We start from the raw sequence: 22,088 nt of genomic DNA on the forward strand, positions 1-22,088 counted from the left end.
GAGCTGAAGAGATGGAGCAGGTGTTTGGGTCGAGGAGTCAATGCAGTCATGCAAAGAAGAGAAGCTGATGACAGCTGATCATACTCGTCTTCTTCACATCTCTGTATATCGTGTGAAGTATGGCTTGGATTAGTAATCTCCTCTTTCCCGGAGGTGTTTCGGTTTCTGTATTCCGAGCAAGATATAGATCATATTGTTGCTGTTCAGCGACAGATTGCATTCGTTTCCTTTGCCTTCTCTTCTTCCAAGGGAAGGATTCAGAATTTACTTCCTCAGTGTGCCCCATAAAATATCCAGTCCACATCGTCTCCCAGTCAATACGATGCAAAGTATAAAGCGAATCCGCTGCTTACAAAGTCTGCGTGTACTGCGAGGAGAGGAGTTTTGGAAGAGGCAGAGAAGGCGAAGGTGCGATGGAGGAATTCTGATGAGTAGATCGAAATGTGGATTTGACTGCATGCGCGACTTTGCGTGTGGTGCGAGGGCACTCAGCTTGACCTCTTCTTTGTGAAGGCTTCGGACTTTAAGAGGTTGGCGTATCGGACACGACTCTTTCAGCCAATCATCAACACTAGATGTACACAAATTTATTTGCCTATGCAGTTAATCGCAGGTGCGGTGATTTCAATCGTCATCGATACCTCTTTAAGAGTATCATTGAAAACGATTATACTGGTCAAAATTTTAAGTTTTATTTATTTTTTCAGAGTAGTTATTACTGTAATTATTTGGACGAATATTAAGATTATATATATATATATATATGATTTTAATATTAGACCGAACTTACATGTTATCTTATGATCTAAGTCCGAATACACTAATTTCAAACTTACAAGGATGAATATATTTAAAAATGACAACTCTCTCTCTCTCTCTCTCTCTCTCTCTCTCTCTCTTGTAAAATATTTCTTATTCGGTAAAAGCAAGCTGAGAGTTTTTTTTTAATGTAAAATAGAAACATGAACTTGAGAATACAAAAGTAAAATTAATACAAAAGATTATGAAGAATTAAGGAAATATAATATATAAAATCATATAGATATTAACAAAACAAATATATATATCATTTTTTTAAGTTTGTGAAATGTTATTTGTAATAGAAATTTCTATTTCTCTCCCTTGAGGTTGCTCGAAGGAATATATTAAAAAATAAATTGTCTATCGATATTTCTTAAAAGATAAGAGCAAGCTGAAATAAAAAAAAAAGTCAAAGAGAAGCATAAGTTTGAATATATATATATATATATATATAATTAATTAATTAATTAATTAATATGTGAAAGGTAATTCCTTTCATAAGGGTATTTTTTTGAGCAAAATTCTCTTTTATAGAAGATTTCTGATAAGATAAAAGCAAGCTGAGAATATTAAAAAAAAAAAACATCAAAGAGAAGCATAAACATCAGAATAGAAACATGAAATTAATGGAAAATAGCATGAAGAATAATAAAAATCACAAAATTGCACAGGACTACCTTAAAATGAACTAAACCTTGGATGGATCTTATCACTTGGAATTCAGACTATAATTAGACTAAATTTTACGAACTTTGTTGGTTTCCATTGCTACACCCAAAATTTGACATTTATGTACTCCAAAAAGCAAACGGCAATCCAATTTGAGCAATGTCAAATCCATCGTCCTGTATGGTTTTAGTTTTGTCAACGAAGTGAGAATCGTTAGTATAATTCTTTTATCGACAAAGATCTAATGATTACAATTTGTAGGACAATTCATTTTAGATAACGTAATAAAAGTTAAGGTTCGTACAAACATCATTTGAGATCCATATAGTTGAAAAGAAGGATAAAGCAAGAAGAAATTGTTTAGGAATATATATTGAAATGATATAATTAATATTAATGATGCAAGGAGCGATAAAAGATCCGAAATCCGACGAATGACGTGCCCTCTCTCTATTTTGTAGATGGTGTTTCATACCCTCTTATCTTACCTTCCTGCGGATTGGAATAAGAGTTGATTCCTGTTGTGGTCCCACTCACTTATTAGCAAAAACGTGGATAGACAGCGTCGTGTTCTCTCTCCCACCAGGAACATCTTTTTACCGTTATTTCTTTACCAATTATAACACCCCTCTCTCTCTCTCTCTCCCTCCGACCTCGCAACCCTACGCGATCTCCTGATGGGCAAAGGTCGACCGCGCGCCGTCGAGAAGGGCGTCCTAGGCCACGCCCTGGGCAGCGCCGCCTCCTCATCCTCCTCCGCCACCGTCGTCCCTCAGGCACCCGTCTTCTACCCCACCGAGGAGGAATTCGCGGACCCGTTGGCTTTCATCTTCAAGATTCGCCCTCTGGCCGAGCCCTTTGGCATTTGCCGAATAGTCCCTCCCCGGTCCTGGAACCCCCCCTTCGCCCTCGACCGCGCCGCGTTCACCTTCCCCACCAAGTCCCAGGCCATCCACCGCCTCCAGGCCCGACCGCCCTCCTGCGACCCCGCCACCTTCCGCCTCGAGTACGGCCGCTTCCTCGAATCCCACCTGGGCAAGCGATCCCTCCCGCGGCGGGTCGTCTTCGAGGGCGATGACCTTGATCTCTGCCGCCTCTTTAACGCCGTCAAGCGCTACGGCGGCTACGACATGGTTTGTGCGGAGAAGCGCTGGGCCGACGTTGCCCGCTTCGTCCGACCGGCCATCAAGATCTCCGAGTGCGCCAAACACGTCCTCTGCCAGCTCTACCGCGAGCATCTGTACGACTACGAGGAGTACAACAGCCGATTGGACCGGGGAACCAAGAAGGGCAAGAGCACCAGGCGGTGCCCAGATCGGAATACCTCTGCCCAGACCGAGATCCCCAATCGGAAGAGGAGAAGGAAGGGTTTAGGCTGCGAGAGAGCAAAGGAGGTGGTTGAAGAGGTGTTGGATCAGATCTGCGAGCAGTGCAAGAGCGGGTTGCATGGGGAAGTCATGCTCCTTTGTGATCGATGCGATAAAGGCTGTCACTTGTACTGCTTGTCCCCGCCTCTGGAGAAAATTCCATCAGGGAACTGGTATTGCTTGGAGTGCTTGAATTCTGATACGGATTGCTTTGGTTTTGTGCCTGGGAAGCTGTACTCGGTGAATGCATTTAAGCGAATGGATGATCGGATGAGGAGGAAGTGGTTTGGGCAGACAAATGCCAGTCGTGTGCAGATAGAAAAGCGGTTTTGGGAGATTGTGGAAGGCAGATCAGGAGAAGTGGAGGTCATGTATGGAAGCGATTTGGATACATCGTTGTATGGAAGTGGATTCCCTCGTGCAAATGATCCAATTCCATCATCGATAGATCCAAATGTCTGGAGACAATATGCTTCAAGTCCATGGAACCTCAATAACCTGCCAAAGTTGCCGGGGTCAATGCTTCGTGCAGTCCGTGAGAATATTGCTGGTGTCATGGTTCCTTGGCTCTATGTGGGAATGCTTTTTTCATCCTTTTGTTGGCATGTTGAGGATCATTGTTTTTACTCAATTAACTACCTGCATTGGTATGTATATATTTCTGCACAGATACCTTTTCTAATTGATACCATTGTGCTTTATTTGAGTATATTGAGATTGACTATAGATACCGTCTCCAAATTGATACCAAATTGCTTCATTTAAACAGATAGGTATAAGATGATATAATGATGATTAAATCAGTTAGGCATATATTTAGAAGATAGTAAATTATGATAATTTTATTATTGACTTATGTCAGAAAAGTAGATTCCTATTCATTTATTATATATGCATGTGCATCTAGAGTTGAGTTGAAATTCTATTGGTAGCATGGTTTACCGTACTGTACCACTCGGTATGGGCGGTATGTACCGGTTCGATAAAGGACCGATATGGGTAGTACATTGATACACTTTAGTGTATCATGTGTCGATATGCTCGGTATGCTCGATATAGCTCGGTACATACCGTATCGACAGCTGATCGATACACCTTGATTGGTAGTACGGTACGGTATTCAGAACCTTGATTAGGAGTAAGGATTATTGTTTTATGACATGAGAGCATGTTGATATCTTTCATACTATGCTAGTGACCTGTAAAATTGATCCAATTATTTGTCATCTCATTCAATAAAAAGTTGGCATGGTGTTTGCTGATGCATTTCTAGCATGACAAATTTCGATATGTGCTTGTTGGCATGACAATCCTTGATTAGGAGGACTAAGGTCACAATTATGTAAACTTAAATCAGTCATCGGGGCACGTATTTCTTGAAGGTCAAAATCAATTCCATTGGGGCAAGACCTACGATGTTTGAAGCTTCGTTTTATGTGCATCAACTAGGATACCCTTAAACTAACATGAGTTTCTTTATGCAACAATCTAACAAGTTCATGTTTTGAGCATTTGGACATGGTGAAGGGCTTACTTCATTTGATCGTTTGTATAAAACAATGCCCAATATCATGTTACACATGGTTTAAAACCTTGGGTAAGGGACTGATATGGGTTCAATATGAATTGGTGTATCGATGCACCATGTATTAAAAGGAAAAGAGAAAAAAAGAGGGGGGGGGGTGATGTTGGGTTTGGAGGAAGCTGTTGGCTTGTGACAGTAGGTGGTGTAGGAGGAAGAGGAGGAGGAGTCGTACATGGTGAGCTTGCGACAGCAGGCAATTGGATGGCGACCGGCCGACCACTAGAGTTATCGAGAGGAGGGAGACTGGAGTGGTTTGCTTTAACCCTAAATTAAAAGAAAAAAGGGATTGAACCAGGCTTACCACCAAGTTCAGGAGGGTTACTACTTGATAACCAATGAAGCACCCATGAATCATCTGAAAAGGGGTGGTTCGCATTGTCACGGACAAACTTCTAAACAGGATGTTTGATATAATGCTTATGTATGTCCGTGTCTTTTGGTATGTTCATACTTTGCTTAGCATGTAGAGGGACAACCGAAGGTTTAATAGTCCTATTTTAGTTGGGTTTGGTGGCCGTTTTAGGCTTGTAAATAAAAGTTGTGTCATGTGGACACTTGTGAGAGATTTTCGGTTTATAGTGGACCATTTTGACCCTTTGTTGTGCAACTGTTCAGAGCTTGTACAGTTTGTTTGTAATTTGCATTGTCTATGAAGTGTTTTCGGAAATGTTTGCTTGTGGATCCCGAATGAGGCGTTTTCTCTAACCCGTTCTCTCTTTTGTGGGTCCTAAGGGACATGGGAGGCTTTGGGGAGGCTGACCTTTGCGGACGGACACGCAAGGGTGCCGCACGATTTAGGCAAAACCAGCTAAGTCCGTGACAGATGGTATCAGAGCGGGACAAGCACTCATAGAAACACTTAACATACAAACGTGGGGGACTTAACGGGGCTGCGTTGAGGGCAGTCAGCACACGCGCGACCGTTTGGGGGAAAACGGGCATGGAGATGTTGGGAAAAGAAGTCGCTCGGATGAGCGGGCATCTGAGATTGACATTCAGAGGAATGGCCAACCCTTCGCGCAAGAGGCACCACGAGAACAGGCAAGCTTGGAAGAATGCGGAGCGCACAAAGGTTGAGATGGCTGAGTTTGAGCTACAGCTCAACGTTGACAACTATACTTGATGGTGCTCAAGGCAAGCGAGGTGCTTAGTAAAGGATGAGACCATGCAAGGTGGAATGAGTTGCTCAGCGAACGAAAGAGTTGTACAAAGGTCACAGAGGTGAGGGGAATTGCTAACTTAAAGAATTCGGTACTCATGCATGGGCTTGTATGCGGACGATGGAATGTTCGTGGCCATCCCAAGGCGACCGAAACTCGGCGCTATGGAGCATTGAAACTTTCTCTTCGGCATGTGAAGGATACGTCCATAGGAGGCTGAAGTGTGCAACGAGTTCAGCATATTGCTAAGCCTTGAGTGGTGCAGTGGGGGCTGTATTGACGTGGAGTCGTAATCTAGCAAGTGCGTTTGCAGGAGGCAGAACAATGCACAGTTTGTTTAGCAAATCGGAGTAGTTCAAGGGGATGGTGGTCTCCGAAACGAAGAGAGATGTTGCTCCAACGGGACAGTTATCCAGGAGGGATAAGTCCCGGCTCTCCAGAGGGAGAATCATGTCGGACGGACCTCACATGTTGAGGAGTATCTCAACAAACAACAACTCCACGAAGCTTAATGGACTGAGCAAGCGGCGAGGAGTCGTCGCATGATCTCGCTCGAGAGAATGCATTGGTGGATGCATTGCGAGATCAAGTGGGGGAGCGACCTAAATCAACACGAATGAAGGCATCGGACTCAAGGGAGGGCTGACCCGTGGAATGGTGGGCGCAAGGGCTATCATCAATTCAATGCAAAAACATGGAACGGAGCAACTTGGGTATAACTTGGCGAAGTACCCAAGCCGCATGAAGGGAGCCAACATAGAAGATGGAACATGGAGCGGAGGTATAGTGCTTTCCTTGGATAGAGGTCAAGGGCATAAACTCTTGCAGAGGCAAGAGCAGGATCATGTTGTTCCATGGGTCCTTTATTCTGACGGAGCAGACTTATCTTGCATGGTGCCAAAGACGAAGGGAGCTTCTGAGCACATGCACCTTATATTGGAAAAGCATTTGATGGAGGAACTAAGGCGACTCAATTTGCGGAGGCGAAGTTGGGTTTAGAAGGCCTTGGCACGGGGCAAGAGGACGCGGAGGCGGGTATTCTTGAAGAATATGCCACAGTGTTGCTATTCAAGTTGCCATGACGGAAACGGTGCGCAGCGAAAATTGTGTTGGTAGGGGCAGAGGCCCAGGATTCAGACAATGGTGCACTAATTGCAGCGAAGTCGGGGGACTTCGGGAGCTACTAGGCGACGGACTGTCCTAGAGCGGTGCTTCATCTAAGTGTGACCCAAGAGTGGGTGGATGAAGGTCGATTTCCAAAGGAGCGAACAAAATCGAAGGTGGAAGAGACCCTACGATATATTGGCAGAGGCCACACATGGAGGGATCACAATTCGAGTTTATCCCACAAGGATCAGAATGCAATAGAGATGTCACCAGGAGGCGACATGGTGCAGCGGATCGTGGTGGAACAGTTCGTGGTAATGCGATACACATGAATGAGTCCCATGAGGGACTAGATCATACGGAGGTATGATCGGGAGCTTCTAGAAGCTCAACTTCGGTGAACAACACGACGACAAGAAGGGCTATGGATTCAAGGAGTGAAGGCCATGGTACCGTAGAGGCGGGTCTTCCGTGCGTGCATCGAATTTTGCATCGGATGGAAGCCTTGGTCATCAGCATATGGGGGCTGTGTTTCACCAAGGAAAAAGTTCAAATGCAAGTACCAGTAAGTCCCATGGGAGAGACTTGATCATGCAGAGGTATAATCGAAGCAGCTGGAGAGTTGGATTGCTCTAGAGCCCATATTCGCTTAAGGGAGCCTAACAAGTCAGAGGGCAAGGTCGAGTAAGCAAGCGTTATTACCAAGGAAGCTAAGGAGAACAGAATCGGTGCAAAACCTACAACGTGATGGTAGAGTCCATACATGAGAGTTGCAGTTTGTCTTTCCATCGACCAAAGGGATCTGCTTGGAGAACATCGAGGTGTTGAAGCAGGGGGTCGAAAGAGGCGAGTAAGCGACGATGAGTCCAGGGGGACTTAGCTACCCAAAATCAAGCATCAGTTAGAATGGAGGTGGACTCGGAGGAGTACCATAGAGGCATATCTACTGATTGTGAAGAAAAGGGATGCAGATGCGAGACGACGGATAGTAGTGCCATGGACATGGCAGCGCCATGGTACCGCAGAGGCGGGACTTCCGTGAAAGCCATTGATCCCTTGCTCTCATGGAGGGAGAGCGCTTCGTCGTGAAAGGGGTCGAGGAGGTGGAGCATGCAGAGGCAAACTCCAAGTACCGAGATAAGGCTGAAGGGCAGAGGCCAAGGAACTTCATAAGACCGGTGTCAACGAGCTTCTCATCAAGATAGCAAAAAATGAAGGACTTCGGGTCAAGCAAGAGTGCATGACCAAGGAACGAAGTAGGCAGTACGCGGTGCTGTACCTTTGTTACTCAGTGGAGTAGGTGACAGGGTTGATGGAGAAGACGGTACAATCCCAGAGGCGACTAAACCTATGAAAGAATTACTTCAAGTTGGGGTGAAAACTTCCTGCATTCCAGAAGTTCGATGGTATTGAGAAGGTGAATCACAGTAACTAACTCAACGCAAAGAGTGCAAACACTAAGTGCTTCAGAAGTGTGAGCAAAGAGCAGACGAAGGCCAGTAACCAGCTCGATGCATGGAGTACAACCTCGAGGAGGCGGGCGAAGTCAAGTAACCTTTGCCTTCTCAACTCTTAAGAGAATGGGCGAAACCGAGTACCCCAATTCTCTTATCTATCCAGCAGAGGAGCTATGCACATATTTAAAGACCCTTCTGAGATAATGGAAGACAATAGTTGTCAAATCCTCACCAACGGTGATCAGTGCTACTAAGAGTAGATTGTTCGTTTCATTTCCCAACAAAATGCCAATCGAAAGCGGAAGTGATGCGAACCTACTTGGAAGTGACAACTAAGTGAAAGAAGAGTCAATGGGCAAATTTTGTGGAGGAAGGACCCAAAACTTCAGAAGTTTACGAGACGATGCTCGTTAAAGCTCCAACAAGCATCCACCCAATTTAAGCAGCATGAACATTTGAGAGACTGGCGTATAGTAAGGATGGTCTTTTCGTTCATTTGGAGGATCCGCTGGAACCAACAGGGATCAAAACAACTCAGCCAACCCCACAATAGATTCAGAGTCATTGGCGAGTTGAAGCAGCATGATAGATCAAAGGTTCGACTACTAAAAAAAAAAAAAAAAACAGCAGCGGAGAGCAGCTGGGAGCCAAGAGGCGCATTGCAGTTGGAGCAGAAGATTGAAGACTCAACAAAAGCGAGGAGTTGCAGTGTCGACAAAGGCTTCGACGAGGACGTCGAAGGAATAAGCGGGGGAGAATGTCATGGACAAACTTCTAAACAGGATGTTTGATGTAATGCTTATGTATGTCCGTGTCGTTTGGTATGTTCATACTTTACTTAGCATGTAGAGGGACAGCCGAAGGTTTAATAGTTCCATTTTAGTTGGGTTTAGTAGTCGTTTTAGGCTTGTAAATAAAGGTTGTGTCATGTGGACACTTGTGAGAGATTTTCGGTCTGTAGTGGACTATTTTGACTCTTTGTTGTGCAACTGTTCAGAGCTTGTACAGTCTGTTTGTAATTTGCATTGTCTTTGAAGTGTTTTCGGAAATGTTTGCTTGTGGATCCCGAATGAGGCGTTTTCTTTAACCCGTTCTCTCTTTTGTGGGTCCTAAGGGACATGGGAAGCTTTGGGAAGGCTGACCTTTGCGGACGGACATGCAAGGGTGTCGCACGATTTAGGCAAAACCAGCTAAGTCCGTGACAGCATGCCAATTCATGCTCGGGTTGGTAAAAACAGCATGGTCTGTGCTGGTCCATGTGAAATTTAGAACCTTGATCTACTGTCCATTTTGTGTTGGTCTAGTGAATTTACAAAATACTCCAAAATCACATGTATATATTTGAATCTTTATTTTCTGATGTGTGCACTTGTAGGATTTTATGTATGCACATTTAGTGGTCCACAGTTTGTTTTACCACCTGGACACTTGCCTTGGCACCTAGGCGAATGGAGGTAAAAACAAGAGGTTGAAATAACATGAATCATTTTGGTACTTACAATTATCTATTCTAGGTAGCTCCTTTTGTCACCCCAGATTATGGTTTGGCAAAATTGTTATTGATCATAATCTCGGTTTGATCGATGAGGTGGGCACCTTGTACTGGCACCGATTTGGAAGAAGTACTCCAGGGCACAGGCTTTCTGAAATTCTAATAGAGGTTACAAAAGTTATCTTATTTATCAACAGAAACAATAATGCTTTGCCATTTGAGTTGCTTGGAGATCCTCCTTGCTATAATGAATTGTTTTTTGTTGAAGCTTCTTAATCTAATGTATGTATGACTCAATAGCTTGTTTATGCCTTCTAGATGATGCACTTAAAAGACATTCTTGTCTCAGTTGATTGCTTTGCTCGATTCAGATTGGTGCAGCAAATGTGAGAATAAGATGTAAAATTGGTTTTTAAGTTTGAGTCCTAAGATGAAAGGTTCAGCTGGTTGGGTAGGATCTCGAGTTGTTTAGTTGGGTGAGTTAGTGAGCTAAGCTTAGTTATAATCTAGGTTTATCTTAAATGTATTTGTTGTCATTTTAGGGGACTGTCTTGTTCGTGTGATAGTTATTATTTCAGGTGCCTAATTTTTGGCCCTTCTTTGAAATAATGTCTTTGGATTCAAATTAATCTTGGTTGGGCGACTGCTTTGTGTGCTTTCATCCATGCTATTAGGAGGTGGAGAGTGTTTATGCCTTGTAAAGGTTATAATTAACTGTTTTTTAGGAAGTGCAGAGTGGGGCTGAAGCAATCTTTTATGATGAATAATCACTACTGTAAAGGTGAAAACTATGCATCAACTTTGAAGAAGAATAGTAAAACAAAAGGTGGCGATACGCCCTAAATTAGGACTTCTTTATCTATGTTACAATAACAAGCTGTAATGGTCCATTTTCCGACTATGTGGGGGTGGTTACATGGATTTTTTTCTGTCATTGAACTTAGTACAAAATAATATCTTTAGCTAAATCAAAAGTTTGTTTATACTTTCTAGTCATCATCTTGTCTAACTATAACGGTTATATATCTCCTTATAACACATCCATACTTATATTCTGTGTCAAATTTATGTCTAATTGTTCACCAATGAAAACATTTGTTATTCTATCATCCACCTTAACATTCTCATTTCAATGATACCAAAATTTTAGATATATTGTTTCTTGATCATAAATCCATAAAGCATGATTGGCCTAACAATAATCTTGTTAATTTTTCTTTTAATCTAAAGAATATCTGATGACGATAGAAAACTGCTTGCATCTTTTTCTTCTTCAACCACCCAGGTTCCTCTTTTTTAAAGTCACTAGCATTTACTTTATGAGCATAACTTCATCAATATTTCCTTCATATTGAATAATCAAACTAAAGTACCTAAAATTCTTACTTAAACTTCTTCTTCATTCATTTTAACTACATTTGTAATTTTTGTTTAGTATTACTTGAATTACATCTCATGTATTAAGTCTTACTCCTGTTTAATTTAAAGCATCTTCATTTTAATTCTTGTTTCTACTCAAGTTTGAAACTAATTCCATTTGAACTTTCATTAATTAAAATAATATCATTAACAAATAACATATATCATGAAGCTTTGTCCTGTTTATGCATATGAAAGCAAGTTTATCCATTATTAATTTGAAAAGATAAGAACCAAGATCGATCTCAAATAATCAGTGATAGAAAACTTGTTATGCACACTCCCTGGTATTTAAACATTAGTGACTAGATTGTTATACATATCTTTCATGACATTAATATAAATAGTGACTATACCTTTTTTTTCTAAAATCCACAATAATAAATCTCTAGGAACATTATAGATTTTTTCTAAATCAATAAAAACTATTTCCAAATAATTATTTTTTCTTATAATTTTCGTTAATTGCCTTAAAATAAATATCTTCATGGTCGATCTAGCAAGCACAAACTAAAATTACTTATTTCACATCTTATTTTATCATCAATCACTCTTCATAACTCATTATTTTAATCTCTATAAATAGAATAGCTGTGGATTTTTTTAATTGTTAAAGTATCTTTAAATAAACTAGTCAATCAAATTATGCCTAATCTTTGAACGCCATTCAAACCTCAATATAAATACCATCAGGTCCCGCATTCTTATTTTTTTCCAGTTTTTTTTTACCTTAGTTTTAATTTCACAAACAAATCTATGGAGACTACAGAATTTTTTATCCCTACCACTATTTTCTATCCCTTGAGATAAGGTTTTTTAGAATGTTCACTACATAATTTCTAGCAATATTTTTTCCATAAACCTTGTATTTGTCATACTTATGACCCTTTTTTATTCTTTTTTGGTCACTATATATCTTATAAAAATTTACTCATTTTTTCCATTTTCCAATTTTTAAGCATGATCTCTAGTAGCAAATGCGTTTCAACTTTCTCGCACCACCATCAGATCTCTCCAAAAGCTACAGTTTTGTTTTTAGATTCTCCAAAAATTTCCAATGCTATGCTGCTAATTTTAGTGGCCATCAACAATCATATGATATTAATATTGTCCATGTCCAAGTTCCAAACCTTTCTCTTTTTGCATTTTAATTATTAAGAGCCTATAATCCGTACACATAACCCTATTGGCATTTCTAGTTAAAAAAACAATTTATATGATTGTAAACATGAGTCATGAGCACTCTTAAAAGTTAAAATAATCAAGCATTTGTCTTTTTTTTCTTGAAGTGATTAGTGACATTTATGAAATCATAAGTAACAAAATCTACACCATGCCCTTGTTTCTCTTTTTACGGCTGAAGTTCCAATGTACTTATTTGAAAGTGGTCATCCAAAACCCTTCAATTGTAAATTCATTTGAAGGCATTCCTTCTATAACTCTAAACATTTCCAAAAATGATTCTTGGTTTGATCATCCAATTCAATATGAGATGCTTATGATATTCAAAATCTCTTCTCCCTATACTAAATTTAAAACACTAGTAGTCAAATGCCATAAATTGTTTATTTCCTTCTAATATTGGCTGCGAATATTTTTTTCTACTTTTAGGAGTTACTGCTTCCTACTCATCTTTGTCACTGATATAATATTTCTTGATTGTTCTATCTATCATATGTGTTTTTTGACCTCATTTAAAGGTTCTCTGGACTTCACATCTGGCATTTGTGCGGGGTATCTAGGAAATTTTGGTGCCTACAGACTAGAAGATTTTGTTGATTAATCTTCAATTTCCTCAAACGTCTTTACATTTTTTTTATACTTGTTATGATTAACCCTTTCTCTAGCCTTCATGATTTTATCTTCATTCATGGTTGCCATGTTGGAGTAATTGCATATGTTTGTTCCAATGTTGGATAGACTTGGGCATGCATTTTTGCTTTTTGGGTGTAATTTTTTTGTGGGGACATAGATTGTTGGCACTGTCTTGGCACCTGCCTGCCCTGGCTGTCACATAGTTTCTTGCAGTACTGCATTCTGTCACACTATGTTTACACATGGTTATGTTTAAGGTGCATTTAGTTACAAAGGCATCATCACCATGCTGGCTATATCTTTCTATGCCAATGCATGTCAAACTGGATCTATGTTTACCATGCTGGCAGAGCTCCATATTGGTCATACATGTGTATAGAATGGTTGGTAAATAATGCAGCTAAAAAAGCATAACATATGAGCATTCTTCCATGAGCAACATATAAGTAAGGAATCACAAGACAGTCATTTTTCTTAATCAATGCTCGCAATTTTGATCCATACCGACGTACCGTGCCTTGCTCGGTATGGTACATACCAAGGTGTACCAACGGTATATTAGGGCGTACCGAGTGGCATGCCTAAAATAGCTAAAAACACTAGTACTTATTGTATTAGTGTTTTCAACTATTTTAGCTAAAATAGCTGAAAGGTCGGTAATGGTCAAAATCGATCGGTACCCCCGGTACAAGTCAGTACCGTCCGATATAGCCCTGTATCGCTTGATACGGGGTAAAAAATTTGGTACCGCCCAGTGGCAAGTGGTCCGTGTGCCGAGAGGCTCTCAGACCGGTATGTACCGTCGATACACATCGAAATTAAAAACCATGCTCTTAATATGCATTAGACATCCTGATTGTTTTAAATATATGTTGTCTGAAAGTTCCCTGGTTTTTGAACCTGAGGAAAATTTTCAACAGTCAGTCAGCAGTGGCTAGCAATCATGGGTAGGATATATTGCTAGATAGAAAATTCAGAGGCAATAGGATCTTTTCATTCAACTTTTTTTGAGAATCTGATATTGTGGAATATATCTGTTCATGATTTTGAAAAGAAGATTTGACAGAGACAAGCATGTTATAGCTAATGTTGGGTCATTGTTTAGATAGGCAATTCAACCTAATTAAACTGCACATCTCACCTATAAATGTACAAAATTTTAGGTATCTAATGGGAGTTTTATGTAAGCCAAATGCTTTGCATCATTTTCCTATCTAGTGGATAAAGGGACATTATCCAATGACTTAAGAGATGTATCAGCCATTGGTGTAGTTCTTTTAAGTATATGGTTGGTGCTGGATGTTTGTATGATCACATAACCTTGTTTTGTAAATCAAAAAATAATTCCATCCCTTGTATTTGTGTAAATGTGTGAAACATAGCACATCAACAAGTAGATACGAGGTTAATGAAGGATGCTCATATCAGGGTTTTGAATACCGGTCTGTATCGGCATATCGAGCTTTGCTTGGTATGGTACGTATCGGTATATACTGTCGGTACGTTAGAGTGTACCGATGGTACATCCTAAAACCTTAAAAATACCTTCACCTACCATACCAGGGTGTACCGATCGGTATGCCTCGATAACGGTCGAAATCTAAGGCGGTATCGGCCGATACACCTCGGTACTGGTCAAAACACTGGTACTGTCCTATAGAGGATGGTCTGTGTACCGGTATCCTCTTGGACCGGTACGTACTGCCCGTATCGGGTGGTACATATCGAAATTGAGAATCCTGGCTCATATGATCATGTAACCTTGTTCATGTATCATGTGAACATAAGCACCTTACCTCAATGAATCTGGCTTTGAAAAATTTTGTCAATCTAGAAACATAACCGATTGATACCACATTTTATTACCTTCTTTTGTTTTGATTCTTGTTTTTAAATTTTGGTTTATGTCATTTTCTAATACTCAACAGAATACAAAAAGACTGCACATTTTTCTTTTGCACATACATGTTCACATAAGTTTTAATAGTTCTTCCAGCGGCAATTATTTAATCTAATTTGGCATTGTGTAATTTCAGGGGAGAACCAAAGTGTTGGTATGGTGTGCCAGGATCTGAGGCTAATGCTTTTGAGCAGGTAATTTGTCTTCTTAGTCATCTATAAATACTTGTATATCCAATGAATTTGTAACAGTAGTACTGGAGTCAACAAGATTCTGTAGTTAAATATGACACTCAAATATCTTAAATTTTATCAGTGTTTCCTCTATATCATAAATGGAGTGGTCAGCAGTTTCTTATGGAATTTTTTTTGTGGACGAGACGTTGAAATCTTGCTGAAGCACGCATGAGAAGAAAAATGGTTTTAAGTCATTTGATGGTTCATTTTGGTTGAATTATTGTTTCAAATGTATTGCTTCTTGTTTAGACAAAAGTTTTTGTAATTTAGAACTTAATTAAAATATAAACATTCAAAGCCAAGACATGCAGGGCGGAAATACAGTGGAGATGTAGAATATTTAATAAGCTTTGAACTTTGATGAGGTTGACTATGTGACTATTAGCTCATCAATTTTGTTTTGTATGCTGCATAACTGGATGTTTGTAATAGATCCACTTTCATGCATGTCCAAGAAATATGATCTTCTCATGCATTGTTGAAATATCTTTTTATCTTTTTGGTCATTTTATTAGATGAATCTTTTGGACCATCTTGATCCTCATGGTTTTAGCTAACCTGTTCTTTTTCGTGTTTACAGGTTATGCGAACGACTCTTCCAGATCTATTTGAGGCACAACCAGATTTGCTTTTCCAGCTTGTCACAATGCTTAATCCCTCTATTTTGCTGGAAAAGGGTGTTCCAGTTTATAGTGTTCTGCAGGTTAGTGAAATGAAAAAGTTTTATCCAAAATGTTGTTTTCTCGTATGGTACTGGGAGTGTGATCATTCTTTCTCATTCAGATTTATCCTTAACATGAAAGGAGATGACAGCTTTTTGTAACTTTTTTTGGTGGTAATAGTAATAGTATTTCATGTTGGAAACATTTATGTGACCTTTTAAGAGATGCACTCCTTTGCAGGAGCCTGGAAACTTTGTCATTACTTTTCCAAGGTCCTTTCATGGTGGTTTCAATTTTGGTAGGTAGTCATTTAATTAACTGACCAGTGGTGTTGTGAATTCCAAATCTAGTTCATTTTGTAATTTATTCAACAAAGCTTAACGGCTGGGTTTCAGGCTTAAATTGTGCTGAAGCTGTCAATTTTGCTCCTGCGGACTGGTTGCCTCATGGTGGAGTTGGAGCAGACTTGTATCGGTTGTATCGAAAGGCTGCTGTTTTATCTCATGAAGAACTTCTTTGTGTAGCTGTTAAGGTTGACTTCATTGTGACCTTGCTGATGCTCTTTTTTATGTTATTGACTTTGGAAAGGCTTGTCAACTTTGAATATGTCTAATTTTTTTCTTTTTCATTTCTTATTGTGTCATTGCATTTACTAAATGTGGTGTTACTTTGTTCATTTTAGCCATATCTATAAAACATATGGTGACCTGTTAAATTTGATTATTGGCTAATTCCTAATTGCATTTATTTTACAATTTCCTTATCGACATTGTTATTATGTTTAGTTCCATTTCAGGTTTGTTTATATGTTGATTAATATGTTTTGATCAAATTTATAAAATGATGAACACCTACCTAAAGAAAATGAGTACTCTGTGATGATCATGAAAACTTGTGCAACCATATGAAAATTGCAAAAAAATACTTGGTAGCAAAACAGGATGTCTTTTGACATTTTGTTTACACAATTTGTCACATCTATACTATATATTCTTTTCATGATGTAGCTGTTGACTCCATGTGATCATCCTATGATTTTTTGGTAATATTTTATTTTATTTGCCATTTCTTTCAGGCCTGTACTGTTCTGTATGGTTACTTTCTCATATTCTTAATTTCAACAATTGGCCAATGTTTTCAAAGTTTGCCTTCGCACAATGCTATGCAGACTTGTCATTTTTCCCTAGTGGTTCTTGGTTCAAATTTTGGTGTTAAAATCAATGGTACTGTTTCCTAGGGCATTTAAATCTTCCTAACTTCATTTTACACTCTTTGGTAGAGCGACTGTGATTCCAAAGCTTTGCCTTATCTGAAGGAAGAAATGCAGATGGTATTTGTTAGAGAAAAGAAGTATAGGGAGCAGTTGTGGGTTAATGGTATTGTCAGATCTTCTCCAATGTGCCCAAAGAAACATCCCAATTATGTGGGCTGTGAAGAGGTAGATTCTTTTTTATTTGTTGTGCCTAACTGTCTATCTCAGTTCGCAAATTTGCTTCAAGTCTTTTTCTGATATGATCAAGAACCTGAGAAATTTTGTAGGATCCTGCATGCGTTATATGTCAACAGTATCTTTATCTTTCCGCCATTACATGCAGCTGCAGACCATCTACTTTTGTCTGCCTTGAGGTATGTTGTTGTCTTGGAAATAATAACTATTCTCAGCCAAGAACATATGTTGTCTAAGTAAATAGGAAATAGTTTAGGTAAAGATGTTAACATGATTACCATGCAAATGTTAACAAATAACTCAAATTTCATACCAATTTTGGTTATCTTTCTTCCACATGACTCCTCAGATTCTTGAATTACATTAATGTGGCTGTAGATACCAAGATTCTAGATCTCGATACAGATATTTGTACCAGTTCACTGTTGGACCACTACAGGTCTGGCATATTAGGATCTATGTTCTTTCTAGCTTGCCTTTTCACTATTGTCTTTGTCTCTTTAAGAAGAAAAATGGTAATGGCAATTTAAGGGGGTATGTACCAGCAACCAACTTAAATGATAAATGGAAGCAAGCATCCATGTGTAAGTGTTGTTCATCAAGTTAAAAAAATTTCACCACTTTTATTCAAACATAAGCTGCAGATGTTGGCAAAATTCTGGATTACATGCATCAAACAGTCTGAGTCTCCTAAACATCTCTCTTAAAAAAATCCGATGACTGCCATTTGAATGGAACAAAAAAGATGCTTTGTGCAAGTATATATCCAATCTAGGATCCTGCTCAGCTTGGTAAAACAAAAGTAATGAGCATCAGTTTCTTCTATGTATGAGTGATTATAAAAAATGCCTGATAGTAAAGGGGTCTTTAAGTTGCATAATTAATTTATTTTATTTTGCTTCCTAATATTATTAATACTAGCAGCAGCTTTTTTTTAGCTCCCTTGATCAGCAACTTTTTGTTCTTTCTTTTGGAATGTGACAATTATAAATCATTTTTGATTAACATGATTCTCATGCGTGTTTTGGATTTGGACTACCACATTGTCTTTTTCATTCACGTATGAGATAAATAGTAGCATCTGCTCTCTGTTTTAGCATCTTTTCAAACCATAGATAATTGTCTTGGTTTCTAACACTAGGATGAAGACACTTTATGGTGCACCTTGACACCTTGAACCAAGAAAGCATGGTGCCATCATTTTCGTTGAAAGTTATTATAGAATATTGGTTTTACATTTTATAGTGATTTATCTAAGGATCCTAAAGAAATTACACTTTCTGATTAATCACGATTCACCATTTCTGCAGATTCAGTCATTGGGACAAGTTTGCATAATGGAATTATGGAAGTGTCATATTCCTAAAATATTTGTCACTTGACACTTGTGTTGTCCTTAACAGTAGTAACACATGTTTCAGTTATGTTCACCTTTGGCGTAGTTTGTGACACTCTTTATTTTGTTGATCAGAAAGCTAATGAAACACTTGGCTAGGATTTCCTATGTGGTCTACACATGGTTGACACTAGATGATGCAAAATTTACTTTCTCATTAACTCAGTCATGTCATAATTTCACAAGTGTGAGAAAGTTGTGGAAATTTTCATGCTTGCTGGTCTTTGTGGTGTAGCATTTTGATAACCAAGATCCTTTTTTTTAATCTGTTAGCATTGGAGGCATCTTTGTGAATGCAAACCCGAAAAGCATCATCTCCTTTACCGTCATACTCTCGCGGAGCTTGGTGATCTATTGCATATGGTGTCTTCTGTATCTGAAATGACAAACATGGTGGAGACCTTACAAAATAGACTTTCTCAAGGCCCAGGGTGTAATTTATATCCTAATAGATCAAGTGCCATAACAAAGAAGGTTCTTTTACACTTTTGTATGCTATCTCGAAAAAATATGAGATTTTTTTCCCATATGAACTTTTTCAATAATATATTTTTTGCATTTGAAAATAATTTTACATGATGACTTTTATAATTATCTTGTCAAATTTTGAGCTGTGATTCTTCAATTTGCAGAGATTTATCTTTAAATGAAAAAATAAATCTAACTCCTTTTGGATTAAATAACTGCAGTACCACCTAGTTAATTGGGTTTGCTGAAAATAACATATTAATATCCTGATATTTGTTATAATGAATTAAAATAATACTTTAAGGAAGAAGTGGAAAGAAATTTTTGAAACCAAAGATATACACCATTATTCATTACAAAAAATAAACGTGATTCCAAGCAAGGATTGTTGTGAAGCTATGTCGAACTGTCATGGACAAAGCTATAAACAGAGTGTTTGATGTAATGCTCATGTTTGTACAACATGTAAGGGCTGACAATAGGCTTGGCAGCCCTAGTTTAGTTGGATTTTGTGGTTGTTTCAGGCTTGTAAACGTAGGTTGTGCAGTCGTCATGCAGAAGCAAAACTACCCAGAAATAGGCTATCTAGGTAGTCATTTTGGGGGTTTTCTAGTTCCGCAGAGTGGTACGAAGTGTCAGTTAGTACAACACCTAGGAGCTACCCTAGTGGCACATAATTGGATAGGCCTTTAGGGTAGTGTCTAGTGCTGGTTCGTTGCATTGTTTTGTAGCAGTGTCATGTGGGCAATTGTGGGGACTTTGGTTTGTGGCGGACCACCTTGGACCCTTTATCATGTGACCGTTTAGAGCTTGCGAAGTCTGTGTTTGATTAATGCATTACGTATCAAGTGTTTGCTGAAATGACTACTTGTGGATCTTGAATTAAATGCTTTCTCTAACTTATCTTCTCTTTTATAGGTCCTTAGGGACCATAAGAGGTTTCGGGGGGATTGACTCTTTAAGGACAGACATGCAAGGGTGTCGCACGAATTAGGCAAACCAACTAGGTTCGTGATAGATGGTATTAGAGCAGGACAAGCACATTTAGAAACATTTGACATGCAAATGTGAGGGATCTAGCGGGGCTGTGTTGAGGGCAGCTAGCACGTGCAATCGTTTGGGGGAAACGAGCATTGAGGTATAAGAAAAGGAGTCGCTCAGAGCGGACATCCAAGATTGACATTTAGAGGAATGACCAACCCTTTGTGCGAGAGATACCACGAGGACAAGTGAGTCGGGAAGAACGCGTAGTGCACAAAGGTTGGAATGGTTGAGTTCGAGCTGCGGATCGATGTTGGCAACTAAACTTGACGGTACTTAAGGCAAGGCGTAGGGTGCTTGGCAAAGGATGAGACTATGCAAGGTGGGTTCCTCAATGATCGAAAGAGTTGTGCAAAGCTCATAAAGGTGAGGTGAATTACTAACTCGAAGAATTCGGTACTCATGCAAGGGCTTGTATGCGAACGATGGATTGTTCGTGGCCATCCTAAGACGACCGAAACTCGGCGCAGTGGAGCTTTGAAACTTTTTTTTTTTTAGTATGGGAAGGATACGTCCATAGGAGGTTGAAGTGTGCAGCAAGTTCAATATATTGCTAGACCTTGAGGGGTGCAGCAGGCGTTGTATTAGCGAAAAGTTGTAATCTATCAAGTGCGTTTGCCCTCCGCACTTATTAAGCAAGACGGAGTAGTCTAAGAGGATGGTGGTCTCCGAAACTTCCAGAGGGAAGGATGCGAAGAGGAAAGTTGCTCCAATAAGATAGATATCCAGGAGGGATAAATCTCGGTTCTCTAGAGGGAGAATCATGTGCAACAGACTACACATGTTAAAGGGTACCTCAAGACAACAACTCCACGAAACTCAATGGACCGACTGAGTGGCGAGGAGTCGTTGTATGATCTTGCATGAGGTAATGTGTTGGTGGATACATTGTGAGATCAAGTGGGGGAGTAACCCAAGGCAATACCAAATGAAGGCACACTTGGAGCCGATGTGAAATAGTGGGTGCGAGGGCCACCAACAACTCAATGCAAACCAAAGGGCGGAGCAACTTTGGTGGAACTTTGTGAAGTGCCTAAGCCGCATGAAGGGAGTCGACATAGAAGATAGAACATGGAGCAGGGGCACGAAGCTTTCTTTGGACAGAGGTTAAGGATATGAACTCTTGTAGAGGCAAGAGTGAGATCATGTTGATCCATGGGTCCCTCATTCTGATGGAGCAGACTTATCCTGCATGGTGCTAATGACAAAGGGAGCTTCGAGGCATATGCATATTATCTCGATGAAGCATTTGACGGAGGAACTAAGACAACTTAACTTGCATAAGCGAAGTTGGGATCAGAAAGCCTTGGCACGGGACAAGAGGACGCAAAGGCGGGTACTTTTGAAGAATATGCCACAGTGCTGCCATTCGAGTTGTCGTGAAAGAAGCGGTGCACATCAGAGATTGTATTGGGGGGCAAAAGCCTAGGATCCAAACAATGATACACCAACTTCAGTGAAGTCGATGGGCTTCGAAAGCTACTAGGTGACGGACTGTCCTAAAGTTGTGCATTGTCCGGGTGTGACCCGAGTGCGAGTGGACGAATGTCGATTGCCAAAGGAGCGACCACAATCATATGTGGCAGAGGCCTTGCGATGTGTTGTCAGAGGCCACACATGGAGAGATCGCAGACCGAGTTCATCCTATAAAGATCAGAATGTAATAAAGATGTCACAAGGAGGCGACATGGTGCACCAGATTGTAGTGGAACTATCCAAGGCAATGCGACATACGCGAGAGAAATCCCGCAAGGGACTTAATCATATAAATGTATGATCGTGAGCTACTGGGAGCTCCACTTCAGTGAACAACACGATGGCAAGAAGGGCTATGGATTCAAGGAGTGAATGTCATGGTACCACAGAGGTGGATATTCCTTGTGTGCATCAAATTTTGTATTGGATGAAAGCCTTAGTCATTAGCATATGGGGGTTGTGTACTACCGAGGGGGAATTCCGAGTGCAAGTACCAATGAGTCCCATGGGGGGGGGGGGATTTGATCATACGAAGGTATGATCGGAGCGACTGGAGAGTTAGATTGCTCCAAAGCTCATATTCGCTTAAA

The 22,088-nt window shown here is 39.9% G+C and overlaps 1 protein-coding gene across 5 annotated transcripts in view; it reads left to right on the forward strand.

The window, feature by feature from the left end:
* The first annotated feature begins 2,094 nt into the window (after nucleotides 1–2,094).
* LOC135593502 (lysine-specific demethylase JMJ17-like) overlaps nucleotides 2,095–22,088 on the forward strand; it is a 53,614-nt gene continuing 33,620 nt past the window's right edge. For 3 of the 5 annotated variants that reach the window (XM_065083599.1, XM_065083598.1, XM_065083597.1), the window contains exons 1-8: nucleotides 2,095–3,484; nucleotides 14,909–14,966; nucleotides 15,589–15,711; nucleotides 15,911–15,968; nucleotides 16,066–16,202; nucleotides 16,950–17,108; nucleotides 17,210–17,296; nucleotides 18,787–18,987. In XM_065083599.1, the coding sequence (XP_064939671.1) occupies nucleotides 2,148–3,484; nucleotides 14,909–14,966; nucleotides 15,589–15,711; nucleotides 15,911–15,968; nucleotides 16,066–16,202; nucleotides 16,950–17,108; nucleotides 17,210–17,296; nucleotides 18,787–18,987 (2,160 nt within the window). In that variant the 5' untranslated portion in view covers nucleotides 2,095–2,147. The remainder of the gene's footprint in view (nucleotides 3,485–14,908; nucleotides 14,967–15,588; nucleotides 15,712–15,910; nucleotides 15,969–16,065; nucleotides 16,203–16,949; nucleotides 17,109–17,209; nucleotides 17,297–18,786; nucleotides 18,988–22,088) is intronic. The other 2 variants (XM_065083601.1, XM_065083600.1) reach the window with 1 other exon arrangement.

Source organism: Musa acuminata, chromosome BXJ1-9 (assembly GCF_036884655.1).
Source record: "Musa acuminata AAA Group cultivar baxijiao chromosome BXJ1-9, Cavendish_Baxijiao_AAA, whole genome shotgun sequence".
In the NCBI taxonomy this organism is placed as follows: Eukaryota; Viridiplantae; Streptophyta; class Magnoliopsida; order Zingiberales; family Musaceae; genus Musa; species Musa acuminata.